The 22208-nt window shown below is 49.6% G+C and overlaps 1 protein-coding gene across 2 annotated transcripts in view; it reads left to right on the top strand.

Annotated features, from left to right (window-relative positions):
• mau2 (MAU2 sister chromatid cohesion factor) overlaps positions 1–17021 on the top strand; it is a 60481-nt gene extending 43460 nt beyond the window's left edge. For both annotated transcript variants that reach the window (XM_070860755.1, XM_070860756.1), the window contains 7 exons: positions 806–889; positions 2326–2375; positions 4047–4124; positions 6249–6360; positions 7376–7466; positions 12214–12341; positions 15697–17021. In XM_070860755.1, the coding sequence (XP_070716856.1) occupies positions 806–889; positions 2326–2375; positions 4047–4124; positions 6249–6360; positions 7376–7466; positions 12214–12341; positions 15697–15771 (618 nt within the window). In that variant the 3' untranslated portion in view covers positions 15772–17021. The remainder of the gene's footprint in view (positions 1–805; positions 890–2325; positions 2376–4046; positions 4125–6248; positions 6361–7375; positions 7467–12213; positions 12342–15696) is intronic.
• Positions 17022–22208: the final 5187 nt, after the last annotated feature.

Raw genomic sequence — 22208 nt, 5'->3', positions numbered from 1 at the left:
AGAATGCACCAGTGCCCCATTTATGTCACCAAAGCACTTTCTAAAATGTCCCACTTATTCTCCGGGCAGTTTCACTCCCAGCGGATAAAGCCGCTTGTGCGGGAGTTCCTGCGTGTGCAGTTGGTTTGAAGATAGGCTCGTGACTTTGCCAGCCAGACTGAAAGCCTCTTTGAAGCTTGCAGTTTCAGTCCTCCCTTCTTTTCCCGGCAGTGTCTCATCGCCATAGGCAGTCCCTCGAAATCGAGGAAGACTTGCTTCCACTCTGAAAGTGAGTTCTCAGGTGACTGAACAGTCCAATACAGGAATTACAGTCTCTGTCACAGGTGGGACAGACAGTGGTTGAGGGAAGGGGAGGGTGGGACTGGTTTGCTGCACGCTCCTTCCGCTGCCTGCGCTTGGTTTCTGCATGCTCTCGGCGATGAGACTCGAGGTGCTCAGCGCCCTCCCGGATGCTCTTCCTCCACTTAGGGCGGTCTTTGGCCAGGGACTCCCAGGTGTCGGTGGGGATGTTGCACTTTATCAGGGAGGCTTTGAGGGTGACCTTGTAACGTTTCCTCTGCCCACCTGGGGCTCGCTTGCATAACATGAACTCCTCTAATTGGAGTGGAGTTGAGTCACGAAGAGCAGCAGCCACAAAATAGACACTGATGAGGGAGACGGTTGGCTTATCCGTTCTGAATACTGCTCGTAGGGCCTTAAATTGACTGCTGCATTTGCCTACAAAACGATGACTGTACATCAAAGAGTAATTCATTGTGAGACATCCTTCCTACCTTCTTTTAAATCTGCTCTCTCATTGTTTCAGCTGACTACACATCAGGAGTTGTGGGCGTTCATAGTCACAAACCTGGCCAGTGTCTACATTAGGGAGGGCAACAGGCACCAGGAGGTAAGAAGGTTGCTTTAACACAAGTTGATGTTGTGCCTCTGTTTAAGATTTCTAACCTGATTTGATATCTCCTGTAACAAAACCCGAGGATGACTCAGCCTGGCAGATGGAGCTAGTTTCAGCTCAAATTGCCAAGACATGTAGAAACATAGAAAATAGGTGCAGGAGTAGGCCATTCGGCCCTTCGAGCCTGCACCACCATTCAATGTGATCGCAGCTGACACGTCACGAACCTAGCTGTGTGCAGCCTTTCTGATTGTTACCTTGCTCAGGGGACTTAGCAATACCAACTGATAGAGTGGAGCCAGCCACTCACCAGTATGTGGATTAACGGGGCTGGAATGATCCAAAATAATGAGCTGGGATTGCACTGGAAATTGTTGCTTTACTTTTTGTAGCCAATAGTTTTCAAACATTTGTGTGTGGTGATAGCCTGCTTTCAGGGAGCGCCCCCCCCACAAATACTGACGGGATTTTGGGGACCCTTCTGCCAACGCACTGCTCGGGTTTCGCTGTCAATAGTGTCACACTTCTGGGGACCACCTGCCCTCCAATATTGATACATTTCAGGGAATCCCTGCAAATGTGATACATTTCGGGGAACCCCCTCCAATATTGATACATTTCTGGGAATCCTTCCAATATTGATACATTTCTGGGAATCCCTCCAATATTGATACATTTCTGGGAATCCCTCCAATATTGATACAGTTCAGGGAATCCCTCCAATGTTGACACATTTCAGGGAATCCCTCCAATAGTGATACATTTCAGGGAACCCCCTCCAATATTGATACATTTCTGGGAATCCCTCCAATATTGATACATTTCAGGGAATCCCCTCCAATATTGATACATTTCTGGGAATCCCTCCAATATTGATACATTTCGGGGAACCCCCTCCAATATAGATACATTTCAGGGAATCCCTCCAATATTGATGCATTTCTGGGGAATACCTTTCCGAACTTTCACTAGACTGTGGCAACTAACCAAAAGGAAAACTCCTGCAAAAATATTTAATTTTCAGTATACAGTGGCAGAAATAGCATGCATGTAAGTTCAACACAAACAAATTAATCTGTTTATTTATTGCCTGTTGTTTTTGTGAATCGGGAATGGTTGAGGTGTTTGCCTGTAAGTCCCTGCCTTGCAGCAGTGATTGTCTGTGCAGATGTTTGGAGACATTTGTGAGAGATGTGATGGGGCACTGTACAAATACAAGTCTGTCTTATGCCACCGGTCCAGCAAACTGCTGGTGATACTTGTACATAAACATGTGTCTGTGCCTCTCGCTCATAGTTTGGATTATTTGGTACTTAACTTCCCAAAAAAGTCCCCAAGTGCACTTCCTTTCGCAGGGTGGGTGAGAAGCATTGTATTATTGCTGTGCTTCAGGGTAATTATTCTGCTCACGTTTTCCTCTTCGTTTCTAGTTATACAATCTACTGGAAAGAATAAACCCAGATCACAATTTCCCGGTCAGGTAAGGGAGGTATCAGTTGCCCCTGGTTCTGTTGTATGAGTGCGTGTGAATCGATCATAAGCGAGAAGGCACGTTTGGTGTAGCCAAGGGTGCCGTTCTTGGGTTGCAATTGTGGCAGTATACAGGGAGCTTCACTCTGCATTTGACTGTTGTACCTGCCCTGGGAGTGTTTGATGGGACAGTGTAGAGGGAGCTTTACTCTATTTAACCGGTGCTGTACCTGGCCTGGGAGTGTTTGATGATGGGACAGTGTAGAGGGAGCTTTACTCCGTATCTAACCCCATGCTGTACCTGGCCTGGGAGTGTGTGATGGGAGAGTGTTAAACCTGTGCTGTATCTGATCCGGGAGTTCCATTCCTCAGCACTAATTTTCCTTGACCTTGATGAACACAAAAATTTAAGAGAAACCAGCGGGAATCTCACTGCAAGAATTTATTTCATTGAACAGCAGAAAAAAAATAACTTCAATCGTGAATTGCTGACATCACTGGGAGAAACTAATGTGGGAAAAGGGGGAATGAATTAACACTCACAGTAGTGAAAGGAAAGATACTCCAAAGTGTCCCGAGTTAAACAGTTGCCCACAGAGCCTGCAGACTCGAGCCACCTTGCACTTGTGGCGCAGTGTGCTCTCTGCAGTTTTATCTTTCCCCTCTCTCTCCTTCTCCCCCCCCCCCCCCCCACCCACCCACCTGTGCTGAAGGGGTTGACCCTTGTTGGGGTGCGGTATCACGCTGCATGCAGTGCCTCGCCCAAGTGTTTGGAGATGCTCGGCAGTGAGTGTCAGCCAACCTGCTGACTGTAGGAGGGCATCAGAGCACCACCCGGTCCTCACTCAGTGTCTGAACACATGTTCCAGGTCACCGGATACCGGTCTGTGTGGCTCAGTTGCACACCCTTCCCTCACCAATTGACTGCGCTCACTGTCCATATTGGTGCGTGTCTGCGTGTGCGTCTGTCTGTGTGTGTTTGTGTGCGTGTGCGTCTGTCTGTGTGTGTTTGTGTGCGTGTGCGTCTGTCTGTGTGTGTGTGCGTGTGCGTCTGTCTGTGTGTGTTTGTGTGCGTGTGCGTCTGTCTGTGTGTGTTTGTGTGCGTGTGCGTCTGTCTGTGTGTGTTTGTGTGCGTGTGCGTCTGTCTGTGTGTGTTTGTGTGCGTGTGCGTCTGTCTGTGTGTGTTTGTGTGCGTGTGCGTCTGTCTGTGTGTGTTTGTGTGCGTGTGCGTCTGTCTGTGTGTGTTTGTGTGCGTGTGCGTCTGTCTGTGTGTGTGTGCGTGTGCGTCTGTCTGTGTGTGTTTGTGTGCGTGTGCGTCTGTCTGTGTGTGTTTGTGTGCGTGTGCGTCTGTCTGTGTGTGTTTGTGTGCGCGCAGAGCTGCTGCAGGCGAGCCAGCTGGCACCTGACGGTCCTTGGGCTGCAGGCCAGAGCTTGCCGCACAACCTCCTGCTGAAGGGCAGCACATGACTTCCCGTGGTCTGCAGTGTCTCCATGGAGACGCCAGCATCAATTACGCAATGACTTCAGTAGTGTGTTTTGAGAGTGTAGTTCAGTAATTCAACAGCATGCTTGGTAATCAGGAGAGGTCCTTCCTGAATCGCGCGATGTGTTTAAAACGTGTCGTGTGTGAGTACACTGTCGTTGTGTTAGTAACGTCCTGTGTCCTACTTCTGCCTTGCAGTTCTCACTGTCTCCGAGCAGCTGCGTTCTACATCCGGGGCCTACTGTCCTTCTTTCAGGGAAGGTACAATGAAGCAAAGTGAGTGTTTGGCTTTCCACGGCAGCAACGTGACGACTTGGGCCGCTGGGGGGAATATCCCGGTGAATGGAGAAGCTGCTTCCATTGTTCCCACAGAAATGCTTTTCGCTCCCGATTCCTGGAAGCAGCGCAGTGTCTGATTTCTACCCCACTCCTAGCCCCTTAACAGAACAAACCTTATTAGGGCCGTCTGCATGTGTATCTTCAAGGTCTTCCGCTCATTGATGCTTTTTTTTTTAAAAAGCGACTTTTAAAGTTTTTGAATGCCAAAATATTCTGGTTCTTCCTCCCGAAATGCTGCCTCCGGCTGGAGTTTGGTTCCGTGGTCTCCAGCCATTCTCTACTACCTCCACCCACAGTGGCCACCCTTAATGCATGAGCCTGGAGAGTCGGACCAGCACGCTATTTGGCTGTGAAGGAGGCACCAATGCCTAGCCCAATCCAGGCCATTCCCAACAACAACAGCAGCAGCTTACATTGATATAGCGCCTTTAACGTGGTAAAACACCCCAAGGCGCTTTACGGGAGCATCCAGCCACAAAAAGACATCAAAAAGAGTTTGCTTTTAAGGAGCGTCTTAAACCTCTCCACCCTTCTCTCTACTTCTTTTAAGGAGAGAATTCCAGAGCTCGGGGCCCAGGCAGCTGAAGCTGCCAATGGTGAAGTGTTTACAATCAGGGATGCGCTCGAGGCTAGAATTGGAGAAGCGCAGAGATCTCCGAGGCTGTAGGGCTGGAGGGGGATACAGAGATGGGGGGTCTGGGGGGGGGATGCGAGGACAAGGAAGGATTTGAAAACAAGGATGAGAATTTAAAAATCGCCAACAAAAGCTGTCTAGCTGGAGTGGCTGAGTGGCGACATCCCCCTCCCTCCAGCCGGCCCACTTTCTAACCCCGAAGCACTGACCCGGGCCACTCCCTCCTGGTCACCTGAGTAAGGACAGGCCGGGGATCGGACCTGTGACAGCACACCCCTCTGAGCATATAACCACTCACACAGCAGGAGGGAAGTTTAAAACTGGGGAACAGAAAGCTAACCAATATATTTGCTTATCTAACAATTCACTGAACTGAAAGATTAATTAATTGTCTGATTTAAAAATACTATTAATGTGAGTGTTACTTTATTATTGCCGTATATTATATATCTTGCACTATTAAAATTCTTGCATAGACCAGGCACTTGCTTTTGTGTCAGCATTTCCAGTTAAAGTTTGTCACATTACGACATAGTTGCATACAAACAGGACGAGCCCCTCGAGCCTATTCTGCCATTACTTGGATCATGACTGATCTGTCCCACAACTCGAGTTACAGGCTCTGTCTACTAGAACATGAGAAGTAGGAGTAGGCCATTCGGCCATTCAATAAGATTATGGCTGATCTGATCATGGACTCAGCTCCACTTCCCTGCCCGCTCCCCATAACCCTTGACTCCCTTATCACTCAAAATCTGACTATCTCCACCTTAAATATATTCAATGACCCAGCCTCCACAGCTCTCTGGGGCAGAGAATTCCACAAATTTACAACCCTCTGAGAAGAAATGTCTCCTCATCTCAGTTTTAAATGGTTTGGTTAGCTTTCCGTCTTATTCTATGTCCCCTAATTTTAGTTTACCCTGTGAGTGGAAACATCCTCTCTGCATCCACCTTGTCGAGCCCCTCATTATCTTATCTGTTTCAATAAGATCACCTCTCATTTTTCTGAACTCCATTGAGTATAGGCCCAACCTTCTTCATAAGTCAACCCCCTCATCTCTGGAATCAACCTAGTGAACTTTCTCCGAACAGCCTCCAATACAAGTATATCCTTCCTTAAATACGGAGATTCGCAACCCTTTGAGTGAAGAAATTTCTCCTCATCTCAGTCCTAAATGGCCAACCCCTTATTCTTAGACTGTGACCCCTGGGTCTAGACTCCCCAGTCAGGGTTTGTGGAGCCATATGGCCTACTCCTGCTCCTAGTTCTTGTGTAAGGCTGCCTTAGGGTAAGGGGGGGGAGATGAGATACCCATGGATACAGTATGGTGCCCGCAAGGAGACTTGGCCAACTGGTCACTGTGATTTTTGCCACGACAAACCACTTCCGTAAACGACGATTGATTTGAGTGTTTGCTTTCCAGACGATTTCTACGGGAGACTCTGAAAATGTCGAATGCGGAGGATTTGAATCGGTTAACAGCCTGTTCTTTGGTGCTACTGGGTCACATATTCTACGCCCTAGGAAACCACAGAGTAAGTGGAGTCCTCCTACCGAGAAGCGTCGTGAAGAGCTGCTGGGTGCTCATTGTTTTTTAAAATGATTTGTTCATGGGATGTTCATGGTAGCAAGGCCAGCATTTATTGCCCATCCCTAATTGCCCCTTGAGAAGGTGGTGGTGAGCCGCCTTCTTGAACCGCTGCAGTCCGTGTGGTGAAGGTGCTCCCACAGTGCTGTTAGGGAGGGAGTTCCAGGATTGTGACCCAGCGACGATGAAGGAACGGCCGATATATTTCCAAGTCAGGATGGTGTGTGACTGGGAGGGGAACGTGGAGGTGGTGGTGTTCCCATGCGCCTGCTGCCCTTGTCCTTCTAGGTGGTAGAGGTCGCGGGTTTGGGAGGTGCTGCCGAAGAAGCCTTGGCGAGTTGCTGCAGTGCATCTTGTAGACGGTGCACACTGCAGCCAGGGGGCGCCGGTGGTGGAGGGAGTGAGTGTTGAAGGTGGTGGAGGGAGTGAGTGTTGAAGGTGGTGGAGGGAGTGAGTGTTGAAGGTGGTGAGCTGCTGTGTGGCAGCATTTGAACATTTGTTCAGTACTGGTGGCTGAGGAAGTGATGGTCGCAGTCCAACTTCAGTCTCTCGCGTTACATCAGCTGAGATCAACATTATTAGACTCCCCAGTGTCCTGGGGCCAATATTTATTTCTCAACCAACATCACTAAAACATTATGGTCATTATTCCATTGCTGTTTGTGGGAGCTTGCTGTGCGCAATTTGGCTGATGTGCTTCAAAAGTACTTAATTGACTAAAGCGCTTTGGCACATCCTGAGGCCGTGTGCTATAGAAATGCAAATTCTTTCTGTGCTTAAAAGTTCCTATATGTTGTATATGTCTGTTTGACTGGAGCAGAGATTTCCATGCCTGGTTGTGCCATAATCTATTATATTACAGCAATGACAGATTTGTCAAACTAACAATGTTTAAAAGGGATTGCAGTGATAAACTTGTATTGAGTTTTACAAACTTTCTTACTTGTGGTTGTATTGTACAGGAGAGCAACAACATGGTGGTACCAGCCATGCAGCTGGCCAGCAAGATCCCAGACATGTCAGTGCAGCTGTGGTCCTCAGCGTTGCTACGGGGTAAGTGGGCAAGCTGTCAGTGAATGGGTGGTGTGGCACCCAATGTTCCCTCTAATTTTCTTTTTTCGTGCACGGGCCTTTTAAATTTGCTGCATGGCAGCTTCCAGCGGTAGCAGCTTGTGAGCTGGATGCACAGGACCTGCCGATTGCTGCGCGTCTCGGGAAACATTGGTCGTCTCTTCATAGAAGTATAGAATGGTTACAGCACGGAAGGTGGCCATTGGGCCCATCGAGCCCGTGCCGGCTCTCTGCAAGAGCGCTTCAGCCAGTCCCACTCCCTGCCCTTTTCCCATAGCCCTGCAAATTCACTTTCTTCAGGTACTTATCCAATTCGCTTTTGAAAGCCGCAATTGAGCCTTCCCCCACCCTCTCAGGCAGCGCGTTCCAGATCCTAACCACTCGCTGCGTAAAAACATTTTCCCTCGTGTCGCCTTTGCTGCTTCTGCCAATCGCCTTAAATCTGTGACCTCTGGTTCCTGACCCTTCCACCAATGGGAACAGTCTCTCTCGATCTACTCTGCCCAGACCCCTCATGATTTTGAACACCTCGATCAAATCGCCTCTCAACCTTCTCTGCTCCAAGGAGAACAACCCCAGCTTCTCCAGTCTATCCCCGTAACTGAAGTCCCTCATCCCTGGAACCATTCTTGTAAATCTTTTCTGTTCCCTCTCTAAGGCCTTCACATCCTTCCTAAAGTGTGGTGTCCAGAATAGGGCACGATCCTTGGGGATAGAGGACACGTGGCGTGAAGTGGTGGGGGCTCGCAGGATGTGCTCAGCCAGTGGGCTGAATGAAGAGCAAGTGTAAATGTGTGTCGACAGAGTCCCGAGTGGGTGGATGAATTCTTACTGGGTTTTGTTCTCTTCCTGCTGTCTGTGCGTATCTTGGTACCGGCACCATTATGTTAAAATTGGACAGAAGTGACGTCTTTCTCACTGTCAGCATCCCTGATTATAACTGCGTAACCATTGGATTCCATGCCTTCAGCTGCCTGGGGCCTAAGCTCTGGAACTCCCTCCCTACCCCTCTCCGCCTCCTTATCCCTCTCTCCTTTAAGATGCTCCTGAAAGCATACCCCTTTGAACACCTGCCGTAATTTCTCCTTGTGTGGCTTGGTATCAAAATGTTGTTTATTTTGTCTCCTGGGAAGCGCCCTGGGACGTTTTACTACGTTAAAGGCGCTATATAAATACATGTTGTAGTAGACGTCACAGGATTTTGTGTGGAATTTGCCTCTGGCTGCACGGAGAAGCTAGCCTCCTTTTTAAAAGTTTTGTTTATCCACCCTACACCCCGCTGATGACTCGAGATTCACTCCTGGCTGGGCTAAAAGTTCCGCAGCACCAGATGTTCCTCTACCTTGTCCAAGAAGCCACTCTTCATGTGTAAGCTGAGGCTATTCAACCATGTTTCCCCTCGTGGGAGAACCTAGAACTAGGGGGCATCGTTTCAGAATAAGGGGTCGCCCATTTAAAACGGAGATGAGGAGGAATTTCTTCTCTCAGAGGGTCGGGAATCTTTGGAATTCTCTGCCCCAGAGAGCTGTGGAGGCTGGGTCATTGAATATATTTACGGTGGAGATAGACAGATTTTTGAACAGATTTTTCGAGGGTTATGGGGAGTGGGCATGATCAGATCAGCCATGATCATATTAAACAGCGTATGGCCGACTCCTGCTCCTATTTCTGATGTTCTACCCGGTGAAGGCAGGGTTGTTATTCCACAGCCATAGAGCGTGCAGCAAACCAGTCCCACCCACCCTTTCCTTCAGCCACTGTCTGTCCCACCTGTGACAGAGACTGTAATTCCCGTATTGGACTGTTCAGTCACCTGAGAACTCACTTTCAGAGTGGAAGCACTCGATTCAGAGGGACTGCCTATGTTGATGATGATGATGAGAACCTGCTGATGCTGGAGTATTGCGTACAATTCTGAGCACCATGTGCTTTAGGAATGATGTGAAGGCCTTGGAGAGAGGGCACAGAAGAGATTTACTAGAATAGTTCCAGGGATGAGGGAGAGACTGGAGAAGCTGGGGTTGTTCTTGGAGCAGGCTAAGAGGAGATTTGATCAAGGTATTCAAACTCATGAAGGGTTTAGGTAGAGTAAATGAAGAGAAATGGTTTCCAGTGATGGAAAGGTCGATAACCAGAGGGCACGGATTTAAGGCGATTGACAAAGGAAACAGAGGGGACATGAGAAACGTTTTTACGCAGCATTGGGGTTTGGAATGCACTGCCCGATAAGGCGGTTTAAACAGATTCAATAGTCGCATTCAAAAAGGAATTGGATAAATACATAAAGGAGAAAAGATTGCAGGGATATGGAGAAAGTCCCACTCCCCCGCTCTAATGGGATCGCTCTTCGAAAGAGCGGGCGCAGACTCGATGGGCCGAATGGCGTTCTGTGCTGTCCCATTCTATGATGCTCGCTGTCTTGACGCACGCATAAAGAATGGTCACGGGTGTGCTACTGGAGTCGGCCTGCACCCCAGAAAACGTCGACTCTTCAGGGGAGGAGGGGAAATAGTGTTTTTTTTTCCCTCACTCCGAAGACTGCAGCACCCCGCGCTGTGCACCCCGCTGCAGGACTGCTGCCTGCCACCTGGTGTCAGTAATGAGCTATTGAGCTCTGCTTCACAACAGCGCCACCAGCTGGTGCACAGCAGTGATGTGCAAGTGTTGACCCTGCAGTCATTCATAAATGCAGAAACCAAGCGCAGGCAGTGGAAGGATCGTGCGGCAAACCAGTCCCACCCACCCCTTCCCTCAATCACTGTCCCACCTGTGACAGGGACTGGCTCTCGTAGTGGACTGTACAGCCACCTAAGAACTCATGCTAAGAGTGGACGCAAGTCTTCCTCGATTCCGAGGGACTGCCTATGATGATGATTAGGAATTACAAAGCATTGAGATGCTGGCTGTATAGTGGTTGAGGTGCAACAAAGATGGAGGTGCACGCTTCAGATATTACCTAAGATATACTCGTCTTTATATAAGAACATAAGAAATAGGAGCAGAAGTAGGCCATTTGGGCCCTCGAGCCTGCTCCGCCATTTAATAAGATCCTGGCTGATCTTTGACCTCAGCTCCACTTTCCTGCACTGTCCCAATATCCCTTGATTCCCTTAATATCCAAAAATCTCTCGATCTCAGCCTTGAATATGCTCAGAGACTGAGCCTCCATAGCCCTCTGGGGCAGAGAATTCCAAAGATTCACCACCCTCCGAGTGAAGAAATTTCTCCTCATCTCAGTCCTAAATGGCCGACCCCTGGTTCTAGACTCCCCAGCCCGGGGGAAAACACCCTCCCTGCATCTACCCTGTCAAGCCCTGTAAGAATTTTGTATGTTTCAATCAGATCACCTCTCATTCTTCTAAACTCTAGAGAATATCGGCCCAGTCTGCTCAATCTCTCCTCATAGGACAATCCCCCATCCCAGGAATCAGTCTGGTGAACCTTCGTAACACTCCCTCTATGGCAAGTATATCCTTCCTTAGGTAAGGAGACCAGACTGTGCACAGTACTCCAGGTGTGGTCTCACAAGGGCCCTGTATAATTGCAGTAAATCGTCTTTACTCTTATACTCAAATCCTCTTGTAATAAAGGCCAACATACCATATGCTTTCTTTGAAGCAAGTGACAAACTATCTCAATTTCCTTTATTGGAGAAGAGTTGCTTATTGTTCTGGGGCATCGGCAGCTGGTGAGCTGCCCATTAAAATGGAAGGGATATGGTGAAGGGACTAACTGAATTGCTCTCCGAGCCGGCGCAGACCCGATGGGCTGAATGGCCTCCTGTGCTGTCCCATTCTGTGATGCTCGTTGTTGATACACGCATAAAGAATGGTCACAGGTGTGCTGCTGGAGCCGGCCTGCACCCCAGAAAATGTCGACTCTTCAGGGGAGGAGGGGAAATGGTAGGGATTGGGTTATTTTGTTTTCACATTCCCTGAAGACTGCAGCCCCCGCCCCCCCCAGATTGAACTGTTCACGCTTGCTTTACAACCCGCTGACAATCTGCTGGAACCCCGAGAGATTTTGTTTTTCACATTAGCCAGCTTAGACATGCTTGACCAGTTCTAACCCTCCCAGTGTCATTGCGGCTGAGGTCGATGAATGGGCCCTGATTGGCCATCAAACTTGTGCTGAGCTGAGCTGTACCGCGACAGGGCGTGCCTCGCTCCACTGGGCCCCACGGAGGGAGCCTCCGAGTCAGATGGTCATGGATTCAAGTCTGGCTCCAGAGACTTGAGCCCATAACCCAGGCTGTCACGCCCAGTGCGGTCTGAGAGAGTGCTGCCTTTCGGATAAGGTGTCAAACCGAGGCCCCGTCTGCCCTCTCGGGTAGATGTACAAGATCCCGTGGCACTATTGAAGAGCAGTTCTCCCCGGTGTCCTGGTCAATATTTATGTCTCAACCATTGTAACTGTTTTAAAAGTCATCTGATTTCCAACCCTCCCACCAGTGCAAAAACTGTTTTTCTTCATTTGCTCGATTAAAACCCTGCATCATTTCCAACACCTCTATTAAAGCTGCCTCCAGTGACATCTCTGATTCCTGCTCAGGGTCCTTGAAACACCTATAGCGCTGCGGGATGTTGTGAGAAAGGGACCGTATTATTTTAAGTTGAAATATTTCCTTCATTTAATGCACCAGAAATATATAACACAGAGGCTGCCTCTGTCTAAACCACACTGTCGAGTGATTGTGCTTTTTATTACGTGTTTGTTTTCCGCCTCTTAGATCTGAACAAAGCGTGCGGGAACACCATCGAGGCTCATGAAGCAGCTCAGATGCACCAGAATTTTTCTCAACAGCTCCTCAACGATCACATAGAGGCCTGCAGCCTTCCCGAGCATAATCTCATCAATGTAAGTACAGCGTTCCCCAACACAAGCTGATCAATCAACGGCCTTCCTCAGCGCAATTCAGTCAATCCACAGCTGTCACTGTATAACACTGGGGTACAGTACTGGTGGGTATAGGTCTGTCACTGTATAACACTGAGGTACAGTACTGGTGGGTACAGGTCTGTCACTGTATAACACTGGGGTACAGTACTGGTGGGTACAGGTCTGTCACTGTATAACACTGGGGTACAGTACTGGTGGGTACAGGTCTGTCACTGTATAACACTGGGGTACAGTACTGGTGGGTACAGGTCTGTCATTGTATAACACTGGGGTACAGTCCTGGTGGGTACAGGTCTGTCACTGTATAACACTGGGGTACAGTACTGGTGGGTACAGGTCTGTCACTGTATAACACTGGGGTACAGTCCTGGTGGGTACAGGTCTGTCACTGTATAACACTGGGGTACAGTACTGATGGGTACAGGTCTGTCACTGTATAACACTGGGGTACAGTACTGGTGGGTACAGGTCTGTCATTGTATAACACTGGGGTACAGTACTGGTGGGTACAGGTCTGTCACTGAATAACACTGGGGTACAGTACTGATGGGTACAGGTCTGTCACTGTATAACACTGGGGTACAGTACTGATGGGTACAGGTCTGTCACTGTATAACACTGGGGTACAGTACTGGTGGGTACAGGTCTGTCATTGTATAACACTGGGGTACAGTACTGGTGGGTACAGGTCTGTCACTGTATAACATTGGGGTACAGTACTGGTGGGTACAGGTCTGTCATTGTATAACACTGGGGTACAGTACTGGTGGGTACAGGTCTGTCACTGTATAACACTGGGGTACAGTACTGGTGGGTACAGGTCTGTCACTGTATAACACTGGGGTACAGTACTGGTGTGTACAGGTCTGTCAGTGTATAACACTGGGGTACAGTACTGGTGGGAACAGGTCTGTCACTGTATAACACTGGGGTACAGTACTGGTGGGTACAGGTCTGTCACTGAATAACACTGGGGTACAGTACTGGTGGGTACAGGTCTGTCACTGTATAACACTGGGGTACAGTACTGGGGGGTACAGGTCTGTCACTGTATAACACTGGGGTACAGTACTGGTGGGTATAGGTCTGTCACTGTATAACACTGGGGTACAGTACTGGTGGGTACAGGTCTGTCACTGTATAACACTGGGGTACAGTACTGGTGGGTACAGGTCTGTCACTGTATAACACTGGGGTACAGTACTGGTGGGTACAGGTCTGTCATTGTATAACACTGGGGTACAGTCCTGGTGGGTACAGGTCTGTCACTGTATAACACTGGGGTACAGTACTGGTGGGTACAGGTCTGTCACTGTATAACACTGGGGTACAGTCCTGGTGGGTACAGGTCTGTCACTGTATAACACTGGGGTACAGTACTGATGGGTACAGGTCTGTCACTGTATAACACTGGGGTACAGTACTGGTGGGTACAGGTCTGTCATTGTATAACACTGGGGTACAGTACTGGTGGGTACAGGTCTGTCACTGAATAACACTGGGGTACAGTACTGATGGGTACAGGTCTGTCACTGTATAACACTGGGGTACAGTACTGATGGGTACAGGTCTGTCACTGTATAACACTGGGGTACAGTACTGGTGTGTACAGGTCTGTCATTGTATAACACTGGGGTACAGTACTGGTGGGTACAGGTCTGTCATTGTATAACACTGGGGTACAGTACTGGTGGGTACAGGTCTGTCACTGTATAACACTGGGGTACAGTACTGGTGGGTACAGGTCTGTCACTGTATAACATTGGGGTACAGTACTGGTGGGTACAGGTCTGTCATTGTATAACACTGGGGTACAGTACTGGTGGGTACAGGTCTGTCACTGTATAACACTGGGGTACAGTACTGGTGGGTACAGGTCTGTCACTGTATAACACTGGGGTACAGTACTGGTGTGTACAGGTCTGTCAGTGTATAACACTGGGGTACAGTACTGGTGGGAACAGGTCTGTCACTGTATAACACTGGGGTACAGTACTGGTGGGTACAGGTCTGTCACTGTATAACACCGGGGTACAGTACTGGTGGGTACAGGTCTGTCACTGTATAACACTGGGGTACAGTACTGGTGGGTACAGGTCTGTCACTGTATAACACTGGGGTACAGTACTGGTGGGTACAGGTCTGTCACTGTATAACATTGGGGTACAGTACTGGTGGGTACAGGTCTGTCACTGTATAACACTGGGGTACAGGTCTGTCACTGTATAACACTGGGGTACAGTACTTGGGGGTACAGGTCTGTCATTGTATAACACTGGGGTACAGTACTGGTGGGTACAGGTCTGTCATTGTATAACACTGGGGTACAGTACTGGTGGGTACAGGTCTGTCACTGTATAACACTGGGGTACAGTACTGGTGGGTACAGGTCTGTCACTGTATAACACTGGGGTACAGTACTGGTGTGTACAGGTCTGTCAGTGTATAACACTGGGGTACAGTACTGGTGGGTAGAGGTCTGTCACTGTATAACACTGGGGTACAGTACTGGTGGGTACAGGTCTGTCACTGTATAACATTGGGGTACAGTACTGGTGGGTACAGGTCTGTCATTGTATAACACTGGGGTACAGTACTGGTGGGTACAGGTCTGTCACTGGAGAACACTGGGGTACAGCACTGGGGGGTACAGGTCTGTCACTGTATAACACTGGGGTACAGTACTGGTGGGTAGAGGTCTGTCACTGTATAACACTGGGGTACAGTACTGGTGGGTAGAGGTCTGTCACTGTATAACACTGGGGTACAGCACTGGGGGGTACAGGTCTGTCACTGTATAACACTGGGGTACAGTACTGGTGGGTACAGGTCTGTCACTGTATAACATGGGGGTACAGTACTGGGGGGTACAGGTCTGTTATTGTATAACACTGGGGTACAGTACTGGGGGGTACAGGTCTGTCACTGTATAACACTGGGGTACAGTACTGGTGGGTACAGGTCTGTCACTGTATAACACTGGGGTACAGTACTGGTGGGTACAGGTCTGTCACTGTATAACACTGGGGTACAGTACTGGTGGGTACAGGTCTGTCACTGTATAACACTGGGGTACAGTACTGGTGGGTACAGGTCTGTCACTGGAGAACACTGGGGTACAGTACTGGTGGGTACAGGTGTGTCACTGTATAACACTGGGGTACAGTACTGGGGGGTACAGGTCTGTCACTGGAGAACACTGGGGTACAGTACTGGGGGGTACAGGTCTAGTTTTATGCTGTGTAGATACAGTGAAGCTCGATGGTGGGAATGCTGCCCCTCACTGACGTGTGACATGTGTTTTGTCTTGCAGTGGACAGACGGGTCTCTCCCTGTACAGTTCCAAGCTCAGAATGGGCCCACCACCAGCCTCGCCAGTTTGCTATGAACGGAACGGAACGTGTGAATCGGTGGAACTGCCTTCCCCTCAAAGCAGGCAGCGAATGAAAAAGGGTTTTTGAAATCAGCTTGCCAGTCATTGCCGGGCAAACACTGGACAGAGGGAGAGAGAGAGAGTCTGTGCGAGCAGGCTCGTGGGTACTTTCCAGTCTTTTACCTGCTTTCCTCTGGGAGTTCGGCCTACCCCAGCTTCTGTGGCTGTTGGGGACTTTGATGCAAAGGAGTGGTGTGGGTTGAATGAAGTCTATTGTCCTGTGGGATTCATTGTTATCCCTCCCCATCCCTAACGCAAGAGGTGTTTGTAATCTGTAGAACTCAACTGGCCTGTTTCTCAGCAATGAACTATTTTGCTTTGGACGGGGGGACCGGACAAACGAGGGGACTTTGCGCCCCCCCCCCCCCCCGTATTGTGTGCCCTCCCCTCCCCTACCCCGTGCCCTCATAGGAGGTTGGCGTTGAAAATATGCCTGCCGTCTTCTTTGGCGACACCAGATTGCGGGTCGCCGTGGGGACGGAAGGGCGGCTTTAAAAATTGCCCTGGCTCTGAATGAATAGAGAAGTGGGGGGGGGGGGGCTAATTGTGTACATTTATATATAATTTTGATCAGTTCACTGGCTTGGCGGTGCTGATGATGATGAAGTGGCGTTCAGTGGTATCTTTTATAAAATGGCGGAGCTGGTGGTACAAGTGGCTGTGAGCACCTTGCGATCCCTGCACACGGTACAAGTGGCTGCAGTTTCCCTTCCTCCAGCGAGGTGACCCTGTAACTGTTTCCCCCACCCGGGTGTTTGGGGCAAACAAATTAGATGGCTGTCGTCGTCGCTCTGTCTCGCCTGCCCGACAGAAGGGCTCTCTTCTTCATCCTCTTCTCTTACCTTCCCTTCATCACGACTCGTGCTTTCCCCAAAAACAGTTCACAGAATCATACAGCGCAGAACAACGTCATTTCGACTTTATTTATGTGCTCGTGTTTAAATGAGAATTCCTTAAATACTCTAGAATGTATGTTTTAACAACTTAAAGGCTGAGGGTCTTAGTCACTCCAATCATGCAGTGGGGAAATTGCCCTGAAGCTGCCCTCTTCTCTATCTCTTCTCCCCCCCCTCCACTCCACTCCACTCCTCCCCCCTCCACTCCACTCCTCCCCCCTCCACTCCACTCCTCCCCCCTCCACTCCACTCCTCCCCCCTCCACTCCACTCCTCCCCCCTCCACTCCACTCCTCCCCCCTCCACTCCACTCCTCCCCCTCCACTCCACTCCTCCCCCCTCCACTCCACTCCTCCCCCCCCTCCATTCCACTCCTCCCCCCCCTCCACTCCACTCCTCCTCCCCCCCCTCCACTCCACTCCTCCCCCCCCCCTCCACTCCACTCCCCCCCCCCCCCCCCTCCACTCCACTCCTCCCCCCCCCCCCCACTCCACTCCACTCCTCCTCCCCTCCAGTCTCCTTCCCCACCCCCCAACTCCTCCCCCTCCCCGGGCTCCTCCATCCCCCTCCCTCCTCCAATCTTCCCCCACCCCCTCCCCTCCTTTCCCATTCTCCTCCCCCATTCCAAGTGCAGCCATTAAAACCTGTGTCAACGTACCATGCCGGCAGCAGTGGGCGTTTAATGAGGGGCGTTTAATGAGGTAATAATGGGAAAAACTCGATGCAAAGACTATTTAATTTTCTTCAATCAAAAAGAAACTGGTTTTAATACAGACTCGGAGTTTTTAAACAAAAGCTGGCACCTGGCCAGACAACAGTAGCTCAATGGGTGTCACGGCACTGAGTTACAGGCCACACAGGACCCCCGTTCAGTCCCGGGCTGCGATGGCTGAGCCCATCTCCGGAGTCGTGAATGGTACATTACATCGGGCCTCGGCTCATCTGGGTGTGGACGGTGGGGAAGGAGATCAGCTCCTGATACCTGTCCAGTCCCAGCTGGAATGTGTCTACCTGTTTGCACTTGGCACTGATTCAGCTCCTCTGTCATCAGTTGCATGCAGTTACCTCGTAACTTAGTCCCAGAATGAATCTGCTCTTCACGGGGCCCTGTGTTCAATCCCAGTCTGTGGCGATCTTGGTGGTACAGAGCTAAAATCCACCTGGGTAAGAGGACGGGACGCAGATCAGCCAGGGATGCTGCTCATCGGAATTCAGTCGGGAGTGTGTCCATGTCTGTGTCTGTCTGTCTACGTGTGTCACATGATCAGGCGCTTTCTGATATCCCAAGATCTCTCAACTGGTCAAAACACTCATTCGATTGGCCCCTTGGGCAAGGTATGAGCGAGTGACTCGCCCAGGGAACAGAATGCCCGCCATGGTCAGTCAGCACCATCGGGAGAGATGGGGAAAGAATTAGCAACAACAACAAAAATAAGCAACCAAATTAAATTCCATTAGTTTTTCCTTCTTTAAATGGTCAAGTAAGAATGAGCAAACTGCAGATGGAGTTTAGCTTGTCCGTTGTGGATTGCATTTAATGCAGTTGCTCCTGTCCCAATACGGCGGCGAGGGGAGAGACTCCAGGTGGCTGTGATGGTGGAGGTGAAGGTGTCACAGCGGGCAGTTGCTCGAAGCCTGTGTGCGTACTGGCTGGGGCGAGGAGGTAAACTCCCTCTTGCCCTCGGTTTTAAATTCTCTTTATTTTTGCACATCCTAAACGCTCGTTCTACATCCGAGCGATGCTGGGCTCCGGGGTTTCAGGAAACCGGCAAGGCCTGAGGTACCACTGTGCCTTTGTTACCGGAGAAAAATTTGCAATTGAACTGGCAGAGATTAATTATTTCAAAAACTTGGTGGCAGTGATCTGGAGTAAAAGCTAGAACTAGCGAGACAGTCCGTCAGCACCCGAGAGAGAACAGAGATTAATTAACCTTTCGGGTGAGGTTTAGTGCTGATGAAATTCTCATCTGCATCACCTTTCTCTTTCAGACGCTGATGGCCTAGCCTTTTCTGTTTGTGTTTAAGAGATTTGTCGTCCCTTTTAGATTGATTTAAACAAGAGGTTGTGCTGTATTGGCGCAACCAATCGGCTGCCGCGTTTCCTACATTACAACAGTGACTGCACTTCAAAAAGTGCTTCATTGGTTGTAAAGTGCTTTGGGGCATCCTGAGGTCATGAAAGGCGCTATATAAATGCAAGTCTTGTCTTTCAAACGTACCGACTACTGACCAAATATCTCGGTCCTGAGCTGGTCTGTTAGGAGTCTGGCCTGAATTAATCTCAATTTTAACACGAAGCCCATCCCCCGCTGCATGTGTGTCGATGGATTTGATCCGCGTCTCTCCAAACGATAGCCACGGGAACGTTTTCCCAGAAATTGGTTGTATTAGTCACGGGTGAACAAGTTCCTCCCCCCCCCAGTGCCGTGTGCACAGCTGCCCCCAGCCGTTCCACGATTATCTGAATTAGTTTTGGAACTAACATCTTAAAGGAATTCGCCCCCAACCAATCCACATTGATCCCTGACCCCGTGAAGCTGGGAGCTGTGAGAGTAATTGTTCCGATGCTGCTTGTGGCCATCGTGGCTTTATTACGGGAATTTAAAAAAACTAATCCTCCCATTTTATACAATGAAAGATGATATCAAATTATTATTTTTTTAAACTCTGGCAACTTTCTCTGGAGAAGGCCTAGTCGGCTATTCCATGGTGCCACAGACTGGGGGGGTGTGGGGGAAACGGGACATTGAGACATGGTTCCATTGTAAACAGTGACTCTTGATGGGCTTTTAAGCCAACTGGGTGATAATCGATTGCAGAGAGCGACACAGCCGTCATGGGCAGTCTGCAGCATTTTAAATCCTAAATGGAGAGGTGAGGGGGGGTGCTGTGTACAAGGCGCCCTCCCCAACGAGGCTGCCCTTCCCCTGGAAGTGTCAGTGTTCTCCCAGCAGGTGAGCAGAGCAAGTTTTTAAAGGGGTGGAGGGAGGGGACTCATAGACTCACTCGGTACTGAGGCAGATAAACTAGCTTTAAACGGAAGGGTGTTCCCAAAAGTTTAATAAGTCCAGATCAAGCAGTATATGTGAAACGGCAAAAAGCGCCCAGCAGGTGTGTGCACCATTCAGGAATCGCCCCCAAGGATTGGTGTCAAATAATCGAGCCCCGAGTGACCAAGGGGTGACCACTGCACTGCCCGTGACCCCTGCCGTTACCACTTCCTCACGCCATCGTTTGGGCCCCTGGTCTCTTCAAATGAAAATTAGAATTTTAAATAAAAATTGTATTTTTTTAAAAATTGAAAAATAATTCTCAACTCTCTTCGGCATTGCATCGAACTCTGTGCTCCTTTAACCTCTGACCTTCCCCTGCAGTCTCGCATTCTGGTTTCTCCCCCCCCCCCTCCTACCCCCGGCCCTGAGAACGCTTCTGTAAATTATTCCGGTCGTGTTGTTAACGCTAACAATATTTTGTACAGCTTGTGTTTCTTTTATCAAATGATTGTATATTTTATTCAGTGAGGTATTTCCAGCTGCCCCTCCCCCTCCCCACCCCGCTTTGTAATTTATAAATGAGCAACGTTCCCTGTGCGGGTAAGGACATGTTAACCTGTGCCAGCCTGGTGCCATGTACATATATGCATAGAACGTGTACAATACACTGAACTGCTCCGTAGTACAACTGGGCAAAGTACTGCTTGCTTTGTGTGTCTGACGATTTTAATCCACCTTGGCAAATATCTGGGCAGTCGAAACAATAACTTCAGACTAGATTTTTCTGTTTTTGTTTGTTTGTTTCAACTTCCCTCCTTCCCCTCCTGAAGGTGCTGACTTTGGCCGGGAGTACAGGTTCCAGCAGCCCCACACACTCTCAGTGTTCCCTTTAAGCCGTGCAGTACTCTGAAGCTCCCACACAGCTGACTCACCGACCAGCTCTTCAGTGGCAAATATTGAATGGGCTGCACAACCCCTTAAAGGGGCCACGCACCCAGAAAAAAATTAAAGGGAACATCGCCTGTGGACACATCCCCCTTCTTCCCCCCCCCCCCCCCCCCCCGGTTGGCAAGTTTCGACAGGCCACTTGTTTTTAATCAAATCTATATCTTTCCGAAATGCCTCCTACCCCACCCTCAGCCGCTCTTGTTGGGTGACACACGAGGCTTAGCTTGGCTCTGGTAGACTTGTCTCCTCCTCTTCCTCCCTAAAGACGTGCATGGGAATGTTGACCAGTGTTCCCAGAGCCGCAGCCTCACACTGTGCTCGAGGTGTGGGGGGAATCTAACCATCCAAAACAACCTATCGAATGAGTTTGGCCATGTCCCAACAGTCCCAGATAAAGTCAATGCCCAGTGTAGAGAACGGAGGGTCCGGGGTGCCCGTCAACGAGCGCTGAGTTAGCCGATCACCGCTGCGATGGGAGAAGAGGGACTGTAGTTAACCTCCGTACCCCTGTGTGGGCAAGAATGGGGGCCAGATCCAACAGGGGTTTCTCACTTCTGATCGCTAAACTGCTGGGAAACGTGCACGGATTTCGAGTGAGGTCAATGTGATGTGTTCACCTGCCACATATCCCCCCCCCCCCGCAAAGTATGACCCGTGAACCTACGAGTACGTGATGCCGAGGTTAATGTGTAAAGCGTCATTAATGGTGGGTGGTAAAGTGGCTTAAGGCAATGTTTCCGCTAAGCTATACCAGAACAAATGAGGGGCAACACTGGCTTTTGAGGGCTTCTGTCCCCTGTGGAACTCTGCGGCCCAGTTTGATTCAGCACCTTGAGCAAAAGAAAGGGATTTATTTCTTTTTAAAAACACACAAGCGGGCACTGAGCGGCTGGGGAGATACACACACACACACCGCCGCTGGGGAGTGAGACATCGCAGTCTCCCAGTGCCGCAGTGTACAATCTCCCCCATGGGAGACACGCACGGTGACGTCCCCGCAGCTGAGCGATCGCAGCGAGAACCGGGCGGCAACGGCAGCTTGACGGCAATCGCCGCCGGTACCCGCAGCTAATGGTGCCAGCGATACCAGCAAGGGGGTGCCCTCTCGTAGATGGGGTACTTGGGGTTCGTGTTGTACCCAACACCAGGCGGGCACTGAGCCGCTGATGTGTGTCAGTTGTTGATGCCGGTTTCACTGCAGTCTGGTTTATCGACCGGTATCATTGCAATATTTCAGCAGTGGATATTCTAACGAATAAATTGGCCATTTTTGTTGAAACACTTTTCACCCCTCCCCCAGCCCTCAGATAATGGAAGGAGATTGTAATAATGAAGTGTCTAAAAGTTTTCTATGTAAAATGTTCTTTATACCACATATGTAAGGATAAGTAATATTACTTGTAAGTTAAATTAGACAAGTTACTGACGTTCTAAATTATTTACTGCTTTAGGACACCAGTAACATGTCTAACTGACAGCAGCTTCTGTATAAACTGAAGCTGTGCCTCTGTCTTTTAGTCAGTGATTCCACACTTTGAATATTGCCTGGTCCTCTG

This window comes from Pristiophorus japonicus, chromosome 18 (genome assembly GCF_044704955.1).
Source record: "Pristiophorus japonicus isolate sPriJap1 chromosome 18, sPriJap1.hap1, whole genome shotgun sequence".
NCBI classification, from domain to species: Eukaryota; Metazoa; Chordata; class Chondrichthyes; family Pristiophoridae; genus Pristiophorus; species Pristiophorus japonicus.
Note: the sequence above shows the minus strand (reverse complement) of the source record. Positions and strands in the feature narration are given on the sequence as shown.